This window comes from Penicillium coprophilum (genome assembly GCF_028826855.1).
Source record: "Penicillium coprophilum strain IBT 35676 chromosome Unknown utg000002l_segment0_segment1, whole genome shotgun sequence".
NCBI lineage: Eukaryota > Fungi > Ascomycota > Eurotiomycetes > Eurotiales > Aspergillaceae > Penicillium > Penicillium coprophilum.
Window position 1 is genome coordinate 424,258 of NW_026622722.1, and position 15,285 is coordinate 439,542.

Genomic DNA, 15,285 nt, shown 5'->3' on the forward strand with positions numbered 1-15,285 from the left:
AGTTTCGGACCGAACATCCCCCATAAGTTAGTTCGCCATCGCCTCAGACCTCGGGACAGGATTCCCGGAGTCAACTGCGGGGATGAGTCAGCTACAACCACTAGGGACCCCGTGTCCTTCGGTATGATGTTGATCTGTTGATCATAATAGTTTAGAACTTTATACTGAGATCACAAACACCCTAAGGTAGTCGCCCACGGTATACTACAATAGGTACATATCTCGATATCCAATATAGTCGATATGAGAGCCTTATGGGTCCACTATTTACTGTATTTACCACCTTTAATTTCCCATCTTATCATTTTTCTCACGTTACGTTTCTGGTCCTGTATTGTGGGGAGTGTGGGCCAGAAAGGGGGGTTCCTTGCAGGGTTTCTTCTATCTTACCTGGTACTTTTTTTTCCAGTACAAAGTTGCATTGGTGGAAATGTTCCACTATAGAAATGATCTTTTCAATGTGAAACAGTTCAAGGGGAGTTGATCAGATTTCTTAGTATTTCCTACCGGTGGTAGTCTCAGGTAGTATGCATCGTACATTACATAGGATCTTCGTCCCTCTATGTTGTTACTGCACCAGGAAGATCACTGGAATGTGAAATACGAAATGAACGTGAGCAGCACCTTGTGAACACAGTGCTGCTCTACAGACAATATTGTTTCAACTCCACCTTTTCCCACTCGTTTCCCAACAGAAAAAAGAGGGATGATCCAGCCCACACCCGAGACCTATATGCTACACCGGGGGATCCGACGGGGTATCAAACGGTATTTTGTACTATTTACAGTAGTACGATCGTTGAATTATAACGGGAGGGGAATTCCCAACTATCCAATGAGCACAGTGGAATTCTCCATAACAAAGATTATTGTGGGACGAGCCAGAGTGAAAGAGGACCGAGAAAACGCCGTGTTAATTCCATCTGTACTCGATATTGTCCCCAACAAAATGACCATAGCAAATTCCAATTCCACCCTGGGGAAAGAACCTGAATATATAATCTGTTGAGAATATATTACGCGTCAAGCTCCTGTACGGCTCCTTTACAATAATACAAGCGCCAAATCCATCATGCGGCTACCCTTGTCTGTCGTTACATTTACCTAGACGAACGGCCCACAAGATTGCATAACTTTCACGGGCCCAGATGACTCGAAATATCATGAAGTTAGAGGCTGTTGCGACAAAGTTCCCAACACAAAGAATCTAACGCTAGATCACTGCTTGTTCACATAGTTTTTAGATGCCCTCAGTACTGTGTGCGCCGTTTTATTCTACTCATGTCGATCGTACGGCCTTTTTCGGCCTCAATTGCTCAATATAGTCCGTTATAGACAGACTTGAAGCTTTTCCAATCTTTCAATGATTCGAGTGGGGTAAGCAGATCATTGACCCCACCTTCTGGAAGACTTAAACAAAATAAAAAATGTACTTGGACCTGCAGCTTGCTATGACTTACGGCGAATAGAGAATAGCGAATAGCTTATTTCGAGATGTGGAAAGGGTGATCATCCCTCAGGTTCTAGGAGCCGTCAAGAAATTCGGGAAGTTAGCGATAATGCCTGAGTACACAGGCGCTGTTGTATATTGACTAACTCGTGTGATCAGGGTAAAGGCGGAAAAACCAGGCTACAAAGGGTTTCCAAGAATCATTTACTGGAATATCCCTGCTTTTGATTGTTCTGAGTATCCTCAAATATACGGTTTATTAAACTTATGCATGTTGACTCGAAGATCATTCTAGGGTCTATAGCGGTGTGGTGTGGTTGTATAAACGCTAGTCCCATCCCCGAGTCCGCACCAGTACGAATTTAATGTGAACAAAAGGGGAAGATTTTGTTTTAGAAAAAGGCCAAGATATGTTTCGTCTGCATTTCGCCTTTCTGGCATGTCTGATTCCTTCGAGTTCGTGGGCTTAATAGGGTTAATTGCTCTGAAAAATCTAGGGTTGGCAGATGTTGCGGGAAGGCGTCGCTCCCGAGCCGTTAACCTAAGAACCAATAGCCTCAAATTTTGTCATTCGTCCTTCAAGTATCCAGTCAAAATACCTGGCTCGCCATTTTGATCATTGCTGCGACCGTATCCACACCTGTTGCGAGAAGGCGCTGTCACAGTAGATAGGCGAGTAGTCTTGGGCTTCAAGACGATTTTTGAAAAATATATATTTCAGTTCTCCAGCTCCCGCCGTCTGCTCGCACATACATCATTTTAATAGACCAGCTGGTTGGCCATTGTCACTTTGTCCGCAAGATGTACGGCACAAAAGGTGCAACACGCGCCCTGCATTCCAATGCACGGCGGTTCTCTACTGCCACGCGCCTACAAGCACCATCAGGTCTCAAGATCAATTCGGAGCGCTTATGGAACACGCTACACGCGACTTGTGAATGGGGTGCTGAGCATCGCTATGGCGAGTAGGTACCAATTTGCCCGTCATGTGTTGAATACAATCTAACGGCATAACAGAAACCCAACAGACACAGGGATGGCCCGTCTGACACTCAATGATGATGATGCTCGTGTTCGTCGATGGTTCGCCGCCGAAGTCCAGAAGCTGGGTTGCTCTCTTTCTGTGGACCAGATGGGAAATATGTTTGCGCGGCAATCAGGCCGGTTGAACTCGGCTGCCCCAATGATAGCAATGGGAAGTCACCTCGACACTCAGCCTCGGGGGGGTCGGTATGATGGCATCCTCGGTATTATGGCTGCGCTTGAGATCCTCCGGACGATGAAGGAAAGCGGGTTTCAGACTAACTATGATGTCGGAGTGGTCAACTGGACCAAGTAAGCACCAAAATTTGCTCCGTCGTACCTGCCATTTAAGACTTTTAACCACGAATCTACAGTGAGGAAGGTGCGCGATTTCCCAAATCAATGTGTTCCTCGGGTGTTTGGGCAGGTGCCATCCCAATCCAAAAAGCTTGGGACCTGCGCGACATTCACGATCCCAGTGTGACTCTCCGCTCCGAGCTTGAAAGACATGGATATCTGGGCGACATTGCTTGTTCTAGCGACCCGGCAACCGGATACCCACTCGGAGCTCATTTCGAGCTACACATTGAACAGGGCCCAATTCTCCCAGGAAACAACCGCTCAATCGGTGTTGTTCAGGGTGCCCAGGGATACAGATGGTTGACTATGACCGTTCACGGAAAGGATGCTCACACCGGAACGACGCCTTTTAGTGCCCGTCAAGATCCATTGCTTGCATCGTCTAGGATGATTGCCGCTTCACATGATATTGCTAAGCGACATGACGCACTGGCCTCAACTGGTATCATTCGAGTTCCATCGAACGCGTCTACAAATACTGTCTCTTCTCAAGTAACTTTCACTCTTGATATCCGACATCCGCAGGATAGTGTCGTACACGCTGTGCAGGACGAATGTCTGAAGGCGTTTGAGGCTATCGCATCGCAAGATGGAAAGGGTGTGTCCTTTGACTGGACGTTGGATACGGACTCTCCGGCTGTCCAGTTCGACGACAACTGCGTGGCGTCTATCCAGGCCGCGGCGGACCAGCTGGTTGGCCGTGAGAAATCCATGCTCATGACCAGTGGCGCCGGTCATGATACTGTCTATACTAGCAAGCACTGTCCCTCTGCGATGATCTTTGTCCCTTGCCGGGATGGTGTGAGCCACCACCCAACAGAATACTGCAGCCCACAGGATTGGTAAGTGCCTCTCATTTTTTTTGGAGATCGTTCAAAATCTGACAGTCGCAGTGCTCTCGGTACGCAAGTTCTTCTTGAAGCTGTTGTTCATTACGATCAATTCCGGCTACAGGCCGAAGGGCAAAATTAGGCAAAATTTCTGGCTCCATTGGCATTGAATCGTAGCTAGATTTGGATGGGCTATATGATCATATAAATTTTGCTTTAAAGTATCCCCCATCATACAAAAAATGAATATCTAGAAATATAAGAAACAATAAACTCCACACTATGCCTGTTGAACATTTCTACCAACCCGCATACAAGCGCTAGTGCCGAATCCAAGGTAGAATCCTGCCCAATGGACTAAACAGACTAAATGTCCGAAAAAGCACTCATCAAATGCCAAAAATGTGTAGTGTCATGAGAAGGCGGAGTCCCCACTCGACATGTCGTCAGAAGGCGCGATGTCTTTAGAAGGCTCAAGTTATCAGAAATGGCACGACAATAAAGTGTCTGCATTGCGCACAGATCAATTGAGAATATACAAAGGCATAACATGTCATCACGACGGTCGATCTACTTCAACCCTGCGGCAGCAAATGAGCACAATGCTTCCCCGCAAATCGCAGGCCTAGCAGCATTCCACCAATCCTTCCCCAACTATGCGCCAACTCCACTAGTCCAACTCCCAGAGCTTGCAGCCGAGCTAGGTGTTGGTAAAGTCTTTGTGAAAGATGAGAGCAACCGGTTCGGGCTACCATCATTCAAAGTTTTAGGTGCGTCATGGGGCTGTTTCCGAGCGATTGCGGCGCAACTCGGTCTGCCGTCTACGGTCTCGCTCGATGAACTTTCAAACCGAGCCAAAGAAGCCTCAATTGTTTTGACGACGGCGTCGATGGGGAACCATGGACGGGCAGTTGCATTCATGGCTCGCCTCCTCGGTATTGAGGCGCGGATTTTCGTTCCTCGGTCTTTGAACCAGTGGACTCGGGATCTCATCGCTGGGGAGGGCGCTCGTTTAATGGTCGTCCAGGGTGATTATGATCGGGCGGTGCAGGAGGCTGTTGATGAGACCCGTGCGGGACAGGGTGTACTTCTCATCCAGGATACCGCATTTGAGGGGTATGAGGATGTTCCTGCGTGGATTGTGGAGGGATACTCTACCATGATGCATGAAGTTCAGAATGAACTTTCTCGGTTAGGTCTATCGGGTAGTGTGGTGATCACACCGGCTGGTGTGGGCAGCCTTGCACATGCGGTTGCGAAGCATTGCAAGTCGCAGAGCACACCTATGTCTGTAGTCGCTGTCGAGCCTGACACAGCTGCATGTCTATCTTCTAGCTTGGCTGTTGGAAAGCTGGTTACCATTCAAACTTCTTCCACTATCATGGATGGTATGGACTGCGGCACAGTATCTTCTACTGCCTGGCCGGATATGCAGCGTTTGCTTGATGCCTGCGTTACCGTCTCGTCCTATGAGAGCCACTGCGCTGTGCAGTATCTGACTTCGAAATCTGTGGCAGCTGGGCCATGTGGAGGTGCATCGTTGGCTGCACTGCGACGACTGGCTACATCAAAGGAAGCTACGTCACTTCTAAACAAGGATTCTGTGGTCATTCTTCTCAGCACAGAGGGTGCGCGTGAGTACTCAGTTCCAAAAGATGTCTCTGTTGAGGATGTCGTGGGCTTAACTCAAACTCTTACTCAAATCAATTCTTCCAACCCGACCTTGTCTGTAACAGATGGAGTGGGCGAGACTGAAATTGCAAACTATCTCGCCGCCTGGTTTGCCCATCGAGACATTGAATATCATTGGATTGAGAAGGTCGCTGGACGACCATCTATTGTCGGAGTATTGAGAGGTAGCGGAGATGGCAAGTCTCTCATGTTCAATGGCCACACAGACACCGTCAGCCTCTCCAGCTATGAGGCAGATCCCCTGTCCGGGTCTATTGGAACCAAGAATGGCAAAGAAGTTGTCTTTGGCCGGGGTTGCCTCGACATGAAGGGAGGTCTGGCTGCAGGATTGGCTGCCCTTGCAGCAACTAAAGCTAGCGGCTGCATACCTCGGGGTAATCTCATTGTGGCTGCAGTTTCGGACGAAGAAGATGCCTCACAAGGGACTCGGGATATCATCGAGGCTGGCTGGCGTGCTGATGCCGCTGTGCTTCCCGAGCCAACCCAAGGCGTGATATTCACTGCCCACAAAGGATTTATGTGGGTGGAAGTCGACATCCTGGGAGTTGCTGCACACGGGTCCGACCCTGTATCAGGAGAAGATGCCATCATGTATGCCGGATCCTTCCTGCAGGCTTTAGAAAAGTACCAATCTCAGCTACCAGTAGACGATCTCCTGGGCCAGGGTTCGCTACATTGTGGCTTGATTCGAGGTGGCGAAGAGCCTTCCTCTTACCCGGACAAGTGCACTATCACTGTCGAATTCCGCACCGTCCCAGCCCAAACAGAACACTCAATTCTAAAAGATATCAGCGCGCTACTGGAAGAAATTTCTCAGCAAAAGGCTGGTTTCAATTACACCGAGCCGCGAATCACCATGTCGCGCCCTACACAGAAGGTGGCAGCTGACCATCCGTTCGTGCAGAAGGCCATTGCTTGTGCCTCTGCTGTGCTTGGGAGCGAGCCTGCCGTTAAGGCCGGTCCATTTTGGACGGACGCGGCTTTGCTTGGTGCTGCTGGTATCCCATCCATTGTCTATGGTCCAGCAGGAGAGGGTCTTCATGCCAAGGAGGAATGGGTTGAAGTTGAGAGTCTTCAACAGTTTGAGAAGGTGTTTACTCAACTTGTGCAGGACTTTTGTTATTGAATATAGATGTCTGTATATTGTTATGACTAGGAAAAACATACCTGAATTATTTTGTTACGTTTTCCTTGGGTTTCAACAGAATTGCAACCGAAGGATAGGACCTTTCCTAGTCATCAAGCAAAGCTCTTTGTGCATGCGCAGTATTACCCCGAGTCGGGCAGTTTTTATACTAAATATGGAAAGAATATTTAAGACTACATCAAAGGTTTCCTGCATATAAGACTCCTATTATCTTCTTGGGCTAAAGACCTTCAGATTATTAGTCTTATACCGTCAAGGACAGACCGCATGAGCGGTCGACTATTCGTGTGTGGCCATAAAGCCGATACTCCTGTAAAGAGATCTCCAAACTCAAACATCTGACATGTAGAGAGAGAGCATCAATTGACAAATTGAACGATTTTAACGGAGATATCCAGGCGTCGTCGTTGATGCTCGTAGATTAAGTGTTGTGGCTGGTGTTCTTATCGCCACGGGACTGGGCTGATCGGCAACATCCAGATCAACCACCTTCACCAAACGACATCCCACTCGTAATCGCTACTACCTAGCACATCCACCTCGTTGTTCTATAATCCAAGCAACTGTGATCTCTTTTCTTGACGATCCAGTTACGATGGCAGACGAATCACCAGCACAAAGAGCCGCCCGAGTGCGCCGCGAGCGCCGCGAGGCAAAGATCAAGGAAGGAGGCTCAGCGCGCCTGGACAAAATTACCAGTCTTAGTGGACGCACGCCTCAAACTGGTACGAAATACAACCTGCATTCTCGGGACTGGACAAGGAGCTCCTGATAGCAAAGCAGATGCCACTTCGTCAGCCATGCCAGCACAGACAATGCTAACTGAAATCAACTGCAACAGAGCGCGAGGAAGCCTCATCCCCCCCAACCCCAGCGTTCAATCTCCGCATCTCCCTCCCCAGGACCGCAAAACCCCCAATTCCGACCCTCGAATTCTCCTCAGCCAGACATGCAGTCGCCAGAAGCGATCCGCGCCCAGCAGGAAGCGTTCTTCTCAATGCTCCGACAATCCGCACCAGAACCAGGCCAGGGCATGCACCCTGACCCGCAAGCACCAAACGGTCTCGAGGCCCAGCAAGAAGCATTCCGCGCGATGTTGAGACAAGTTGGACAGGACCAAGGACAGGGCCAGCCGCCCGGTGACCCGGAAGACCCCACCATTAAACTCCTGAACTCTCTCATGGGTGCTATACCCGGCGGTGACCCCAATGCACCACCTGGAGCACCCCAAGCTGCAGGGAACCAACCGGCACCCGGATTCTCGCCCGCGGCTATTGCGTCAATGCTTGGTGTGCCGCCTTTCATCGCCAATATGCTGGGTGGAGCGACGCCGCCAACAGAGGAGGAGCAGAAGCGCGCTCGGATTTGGAAGACGATGCACACTGTGTTTGCTTTGTCGGTTGCTTTTTACCTACTCTTCATTATTGGGAGTTCGGTCGCGTTGTTCGGTAGTCCCCCGCCAAAACCTGCGACGGCACAGAATCCCTTTGCGATCTTTGTGACGGGCGAGTTGCTGTTGACTGGTAGTAAGGTGTTGCTTGGTGGGAAGTCTGGTGGGATGGGATTGGCCGTGCAGCTTTTCAGAGACGTCGTCAGGGATGGTAGCCTCCTGTTGTTTATGCTGGGCATGGGGACTTGGTACAATCGCGAATGGCAGACTACGGCATAATGGCATATCTTGAGCATATAGTTTATTTAACGATCAGCGCGGTATGAGCATTTCAATGGCATGTATTATGTGATCATTATTTCATTATTCGTATACCACTTTTGGTCAACGCTAAGCAGGCATGTTTACCACGACCCGCTGAGATGGTGGGATAGCGTTGCGTAAAACACTTAAGGCAGATGCATCCAGGCCCCAATCGCCTTCCCATTGATCCATACGAGAACCCTTCTTGAAATGAGCCGCCAGATGCTCTGCCCGAGCTGACCAGGTGGACAGTGAACATCCACAGAATCCACAACGGCTTTCAACATTGACTCCCGATCCACGCCAGGCTTCGAGGTCAGTCACGGGTGTTTTCGTGCAACTGTGGAATTTGCGCAGATGCTGCCATAGATAATCCTTTCGACTAAATGATCGCTCTTGAGCAGGCTTATCGGCACAGATGTGGAATTCATGTTCTTCCCAATGGGCGGGCGTTGGGAAAAGCACGTCGCAGAAAGAGCATTCAGAAGACTGGAGTTCGAACGCTTGTTGGACGTCATTGAGATTTGGAGTACAGACCCAGGAGTCAAGGGTGATATGGACACTTTTCTCGTGGCGGGCCCAGTCGTGTTTCTTCTTGAAAGACTGCGTGCAGAATGTGCACTGGTAATGATAGTCTACTGCTGCTCGCTGCCTTCCTCGAATACGTTTGGGTTTAGTTTGTTTTGGAGGCAGTGGAAACGACAACCCCATATCCGCTGAGGAATGATAGCTCCACGCTGAAGATGTGCTACCAGATGTCTCGGATAACTTGCTCCCAATGCTTGACACTGAGGACGCCAAATGCGATGAGCTTTCGTCGAAATTGAAGAGATCCATGGAAGACCCATCGAGCTGGAACGGGTCAATACTGTCGTACGACTCCATCGAGCCAGAGGCAATAGCATTTTGGATTGCCAGTTCTGGGACAGGTTCATCTTCTGGCGGGGAAGCCTGCCATCGCTCCATGGGAGTTAGGGAAGACAACGTGCTGGTAACCATGGGGGAACCTGAGCGGGTGCGGGATGTTGAAGAGAGTCCCGCAGCCTGGGCCTTTTGCTTCTGGCGGCGGCGGGCGTTTGCAAACCATGTTGATATGCGCTTTTGAGAAAAGCCAGTCTCGTGGGCCAGCTGATCTTTTTGTGCATCTGTTGGATAAGGATATTCTTGATTCTGATAGAACCACTCGCGGAGAATTCTAGCCCCTTTTCTGAGGAACTGTTTAGGTTCTTTTCGTTCATCGCCATTGTCGATACTGATAGCGGCTAATGGGTTTCCATTTTCCGGTACACCGTGGAGATGGCCCAAGACCGGAGAAAAAGTTTCAAAGCCCGACGGGAGGCGTTTCTCTCCCTTTGCTAAGCTGCATTCCCGAAAAAGGGCTACGCAGCTTGAACAGGAATTTTTGGGATTTGGATTGGCGGGCCCAGTGCGAATTATCAGACATTGTAGCCGATGTCTGCGACAATGGGCACATGATACAGGAGGCCGATATGCCCCATCGAGCCACTGTGACACATTGGTGAGGCTTGGTTGTGATAAGGATGGGTCAACATATTCCCCTGCTAGAGGCGGAGCAGTATCATATATGCTTCCTGAAACCTTTACACCATTGCGATCTTGAGGTTCAGGTTCTGCATCAGAGGATGTTACGAGGTGTGACTCAGAATTTGTCCACTGCGACCATTCCGAATCACCAATGTCTAAAGGAAATGGCTGGAATTCGTAGCCAGTGTTAGTGTCAAATGAAAGGTCCTGCTGCATCCATTGGTCTGGCTCATTTGTCTTCAGCATGTCCTCCAGCTCTATGTCCGATAGAGGCTTTGGCAACGGCCATGAAGGGTTGGTTGGTGGCGGCTGTGGAGTCATGCCATATAGCGCTGAACAGAGTCACCAGCGCGGTATATAGTGAGTGTTTTCTTGAATGTCGGGAATATAGTCCAAAATCCACGAGTAGCTTGGCCAGACCCCGTCGCCTTCGTTGCCGTTAACTTGCCGATATCGATGGGTGATCCACGCTAATCCATATTGGGCCAGCGAATGCTCTTCGCCCCACTAGTCCAAGAACGGTAGAGAACATATTACTAATCTCCATTTGCCCCCCAGGCCCGCGGGCCGATCTCGGGAGGCCAAAGGTTGGATCCGCAATATGTGGCGAACCTGTGCCTGCTTGTTCGCCATGCCTGACTTTCTCCAGGTTATCCTTCCCGATTCTTCCGTATTGCCTCCCTAAAATTCTCAAAGGCGTGCTTATGCATGAGGCTGTAGTCCATACTTTCAGAGTTCCCGAGGTCCGATCCAGGGTCGAAATCCCTGGTTATACTAAAAAAAAGCACCCATCTGTACAGGTTATGCAGCTTATGCTTTCTGGTACCGTTGCCTTTTTGTTTGAATATTTGTATAATTGAACAGAGGAGAGGCGACCATCCATACACAAAAATACTACAATAACAGACATAATATGGCTGCATAAGCAGTCGACCTTTCTTGTCAGTTCTCTCTGATAGATTAACCAAAAGGTCCTCGAAAAAAAAGTGGTAGATCACCCTGAATGAAAGCAACATGAATATTCTGGTCTGAGATAGAGCGTATACGCTCCCATGTGATCCAATCACTGATGTTGAATCCATGCATATCATCGTTCCTACGCTTATCATAATTAAGCTTATATTATGTTATGTACCAGACCAAAAAAAAAAAACAAAAGCTCGGTCCATGCATTACGAGAAATCAATACCGATTGGACAGGATCCTACTCCGTAATCGAGTGAAACCCCTTACTTGTACCTCGTAGATACATAGTCTGGGGGATAAGGACACAATAGGCGAATTGGAAGAGGCATAGAGGCCGATGTAGCATCAACGGCAGATAGAGAAAGATATTAGACCCGGGGTAAGTGACGGTACAGGTGGGACCGGAGTTGGCACTGTTCTCCGGTGGTCAAGTGGGGCGCATTTGCCACTGGCGGCTCGGTGAGAATGTAAAATTGATGTGAGTAGCCGAAGGACCGGGGTCCCGGTGAAGGATCTGATCTCGGCAAGAAAGGCTATTCCATATAAAAATCAAAGCCACAATATATGGAGGCTATACAGCCCAACAGGTCATGATTTGAACCTTTAAGGTGTACCTAGGTAAAATAATAGAATCCTCAACGGGAATAGTGATCGCCACTATGTGTCAAAGATCAGGCAACTGGTGGGACTCAGGCGGGGACACAATTAGCTTTAGCGACCAATTTTCATCACCAATTGGAATGAGTCAGCAAGGTGAAGTCGGCAGGGGGATTGGTCAGACCCGTGGACAGTGTGGTCGAGGTCTCCGGATTCGGATGGAACTAGAACGGTCATTGGTGAATCCATCAGGTTGCATCGAAAGTGTGTGGAACTTTCCATCTGTTCCCATGGGACAGAATTGGCACGCGAAAATGGGGAAACAATAAGACGGCCAGATCGCCCAGTTTTTGTTTCCTCGTGGGAACTTACCTTTGTACCCCATCTTCTTCAACACCCGACTCCGCTGCTTTTTCAACTACACAGAATGGAACTCAATCCAGCACCACCTGTCTATGAACAGGATAAGATCGCTGAACGCAAGGATGTGCCACAATTCGTGGAGGAGGGCCAACTCAAGGCTGGCGAGGTGCACGATGCCTTTGGTAACGAGGAGTATGCTGAGATTAAGTACAAAACCTTGAAGTGGTGGTATGTATCATTCGGCAACAGAGTCTCTCATCGGTCGTACTAACACCTCGTGTCTCCAGGCAATGTGGCTTGCTCATGATCTGTGAGTCAGTGTCACTGGGTGTGTTATCACTACCCTCAGCCGTCGCCACTCTCGGCCTCGTCCCTGGTATCATCCTGATTATCGGCCTCGGCGTTCTTGCAACATACACTGGCTACAACATCGGCCTCTTTCGCGAACGTTACCCTCACATTCAAAACCTCGGCGATGCTGGCGAGATCTTACTGGGCAAGTTTGGCCGTGAGCTCTTCGGTACTGGCCAGTTCCTCTTCTGCATCTTTGTCATGGGCAGTCACATCCTCACCTTCCGCGTCATGTTGAACACCCTTACCAACCACGGCACCTGCTCCATTGTTTTCAGTGTCATCGGCATGGTTATTTCTCTCGTCTTGTCTATCCCCCGCACGATGAAGGGTATGACTTGGATCTCGTTTGCATCATTCCTCAGTATCTTAAGCGCTGTCGTGATCACCATGGTTTCCGTGGGAGTTCAAAGTCACCCAGAGCGTATCATTCACGCCACCGTCGATACCAACCTGTACACCGCGTTCCAGGCTGTTTCAAACATCGTCTTCGCTTACTGCGCCCACGTCGCTTTCTTCGGTTTGATTGCCGAGATGGAGACGCCCCAGGATTTCAAGAAGTCTTTGTTCATGCTCCAGGGCTTCGAGATCTCCCTCTACCTGACCGCAGCCGTTGTGATTTACTTCTACATCGGCACGGATGTGCATTCTCCTGCCCTCACCTCCGCAGGACCCCTGATGAGCAAGATTGCCTACGGTATTGCTATCCCCACCATTGTCGGCGCCGGTGTCGTCAATGGCCATATCGGCCTGAAGTACATCTATTTCCGCCTCGGTTCCAAGTCTGGTTTGATACACCAGAACAACAAGCGTTCCATCAGTCTCTGGATTGGTCTTGGCGTGGCTTGCTGGGTTGTGGCGTGGATCATCTCCGAGGCCATTCCTGTCTTCAGTGATCTGAACAGTTTGATCAGTGCCCTTTTCGCTTCCTGGTTCAGCTACGGCCTCTCCGGTATCTACTGGCTTCACCTCAACCGTGGCTCATGGTTCGCCTCTCCCCGCAAGATCGCCCTTACCATCCTCAACATCGCAATTGCTTGCTTTGGTTTGGCGCTGTGCGTTCTTGGGCTGTATGCTTCTGGCACGGCTATTAGCAAGAATTCTAACAGCAACAGCTTCAGCTGCGCCAACACCGACACTTAGATGACTGCATCTTGTTTCATTTTACTTCATTTGCTTCATTTTGTTCGTCTTATTAGCATCGCATGTACTGTACATATATCGCATATAGATTATGCTAAGAGCGCACTGGTTGACTCTGGATTAGAAATAATGTATCGAAATATCTCAAATATGCTTGTCCATACTAATAGTAATTACTGAGATCAATGATGCACACGAATAATCGGCCGCTTGCGCATCTTTTTGCTGGTCTTCTCAGATATTCTTTTTGCGATCTCTTTTAACCGTCGGGTTTCTAGATACAATAGTAAGAGCATAAACTGTGCGCACGGATTTTCTATGTGTATTCTTTGACCGAGGAATCACTGCAGGTCCCCTGCAGATTACTCCGACCTTTCTCTTTCTAAGGTTGCCTCCGTACCCAGGGGCTTTATATAGATAGCTCCATGGGCATCCACCTCGATTGATCATCATCTTACTCTCTCTATCAACATGACTTCCAATTCCATCAACTATGTATTACCCAAGACAAAGAAAGGGAAACCATGCCATATCAGAAGACGGTATGATATTTACACCTGGAGTCAATGTTGAGTAATGTGACTATTGTGTGTATGCAGTTCACAAGTCCATGGAACTTTTGAAATCATACACCGTGAAAGACATTGAGAATATTCTCGCCTGCTACCATCAGATAAGGTCCGAAGCTCGGTAATCAACTCTCCACAAAATGCTCAGTATGGAAGAGGCTATGTACGTAGACAACTTTCATTGTTCGATTGTTCAACCCCTGATGCAACCCTTTGTGACACAAAAGCATTGGGCGATCTTACCAAGAAGGCAAAAGAATCTCAGATTGGAGAGACTATGTATAAACAGGAAAGAGGAGACCCAACTTAGGCGCGCCTTTTGTTGCACTTTGTTGCACTACCTATGGAATCCGACGGGGTAAATCAGTTACCCTCTAAAGCTGGATCTCGATCGCACATCGAATTCTGCATGAATGTATTTACGCTGGGTTGGAATGTTTAGGATGTCCACAAGACATCTCAAGCTACCGCCGCCACTTATATTCGGAAAGATTGAATTGGAATGTGCTAGGATCTTTGAGCAATGCCCTTTAGATGATGGCCTTCTTGAATATCCGTGTTTAGATGCTTCCAGATTACATATTGACGGCATGAGGTTCCAATAAGTAAATGGTACGTTCTGCTATGCATTCTATTAATCGCAATGTTTGATCCTCAGTTTATACAATCTCAGAAAGCCGAAACTCCTAGCTAGTTCATTTATCACCGATGCCATCCCCATCAGTATGTAACAGTCACATTCTTGTTCACATACTTCGGGTCTAACTTCAAGACAAGGTTCTCGGCGAGCCACTTCCCTGCATCCTCCCTGGAGATAGTATAGCCAATAGCCATGCACTCCGGGCCAGTCTTCGGATCCTCGATGCCCACGCGGATAGGGATAACGTTCTTCGACTCGCCATCAACGAGGTGGCTAGCACGAAATATTGTGAATGATTCCCCGCTTTGTGAGAAACGGTCTTCCATGACTACCTTATCTGCTCCGGGAACGCTGACGAACAGTTTATAGACGGGAATCATAACGAGAGGAACATCGCGGACGAAACGGGAGAAGCCTGCCGTGCTAGTCGCAATTATGTGTGGTTTCCCGCTGATGCCAGAGCTTCGAAGCTGATCGAGAGCATCTAGGATAGTCGCCGCACCTTTCTTGCAGACGTCCGGATCTTCGACGCTGAATCCAGTTGGCTTGGCGCCGATGGTGGACACGATAGTATCGACGATGTGGCCATCGTCCGTTTGGAGGCACTGCAATACAGGCAAGATATCGTGTGCGTTTCCTTCGATGATTTTCAGATTGGGTTGTGACCCCGAAGGAAAGATGTCTGTGAGTTTTGAGGGATAACGGCACAGCGCGATGCACTTGTGTCCGGCGGCGAGAGTGTGTTTCAGGGCAGAAAGGCCAACGCCGGTGCTGGCACCAAAGAACGCGACAGACTTGGTTTTTGACGTCATGATCTAAATGGGCTGTGGTTGTCGAGTAGCGAGGTATTGGAAGGGTATAACCTGATGCTGATAGTTTGATACTAGAGATGTGAATGGTTTCTTTCAATTACCTT

The 15,285-nt window shown here is 48.9% G+C and overlaps 6 protein-coding genes across 6 annotated transcripts; 4 read left to right on the forward strand and 2 right to left on the reverse strand.

Moving 5' to 3' along the window:
* Positions 1-2,251: 2,251 nt before the first annotated feature.
* On the forward strand, positions 2,252-3,805 carry N7500_002214 (M20 family metallo-hydrolase; the record flags this gene model as incomplete). The annotated part of the gene is made up of 4 exons (XM_056673360.1): positions 2,252-2,415; positions 2,468-2,785; positions 2,848-3,675; positions 3,727-3,805. 4 exons carry the CDS (start codon positions 2,252-2,254, stop codon positions 3,803-3,805), a joined length of 1,389 nt encoding a protein of 462 aa, XP_056533885.1.
* A 408-nt stretch (positions 3,806-4,213) lies between these two features.
* On the forward strand, positions 4,214-6,481 carry N7500_002215 (putative diaminopropionate ammonia-lyase; the record flags this gene model as incomplete). Its single annotated transcript, XM_056673361.1, has 1 exon — positions 4,214-6,481. The coding sequence occupies one exon, from the start codon at positions 4,214-4,216 to the stop codon at positions 6,479-6,481; it is 2,268 nt and encodes a 755-aa protein (XP_056533886.1).
* A 616-nt stretch (positions 6,482-7,097) lies between these two features.
* N7500_002216 (uncharacterized protein) lies at positions 7,098-8,171 on the forward strand (the record flags this gene model as incomplete). Its single annotated transcript, XM_056673362.1, has 2 exons — positions 7,098-7,227; positions 7,405-8,171. 2 exons carry the CDS (start codon positions 7,098-7,100, stop codon positions 8,169-8,171), a joined length of 897 nt encoding a protein of 298 aa, XP_056533887.1.
* Positions 8,172-8,282: 111 nt separating this feature from the next.
* On the reverse strand, positions 8,283-10,061 carry N7500_002217 (Homeodomain; the record flags this gene model as incomplete). The annotated part of the gene is made up of 1 exon (XM_056673363.1): positions 8,283-10,061. One exon carries the CDS (start codon positions 10,059-10,061, stop codon positions 8,283-8,285), a length of 1,779 nt encoding a protein of 592 aa, XP_056533888.1.
* A 1,669-nt stretch (positions 10,062-11,730) lies between these two features.
* Positions 11,731-13,160, forward strand: N7500_002218 (neutral amino acid permease; the record flags this gene model as incomplete). Its single annotated transcript, XM_056673364.1, has 2 exons — positions 11,731-11,894; positions 11,954-13,160. 2 exons carry the CDS (start codon positions 11,731-11,733, stop codon positions 13,158-13,160), a joined length of 1,371 nt encoding a protein of 456 aa, XP_056533889.1.
* Positions 13,161-14,449: 1,289 nt separating this feature from the next.
* Positions 14,450-15,181, reverse strand: N7500_002219 (NAD(P)-dependent oxidoreductase; the record flags this gene model as incomplete). Its single annotated transcript, XM_056673365.1, has 1 exon — positions 14,450-15,181. The coding sequence occupies one exon, from the start codon at positions 15,179-15,181 to the stop codon at positions 14,450-14,452; it is 732 nt and encodes a 243-aa protein (XP_056533890.1).
* Positions 15,182-15,285: the final 104 nt, after the last annotated feature.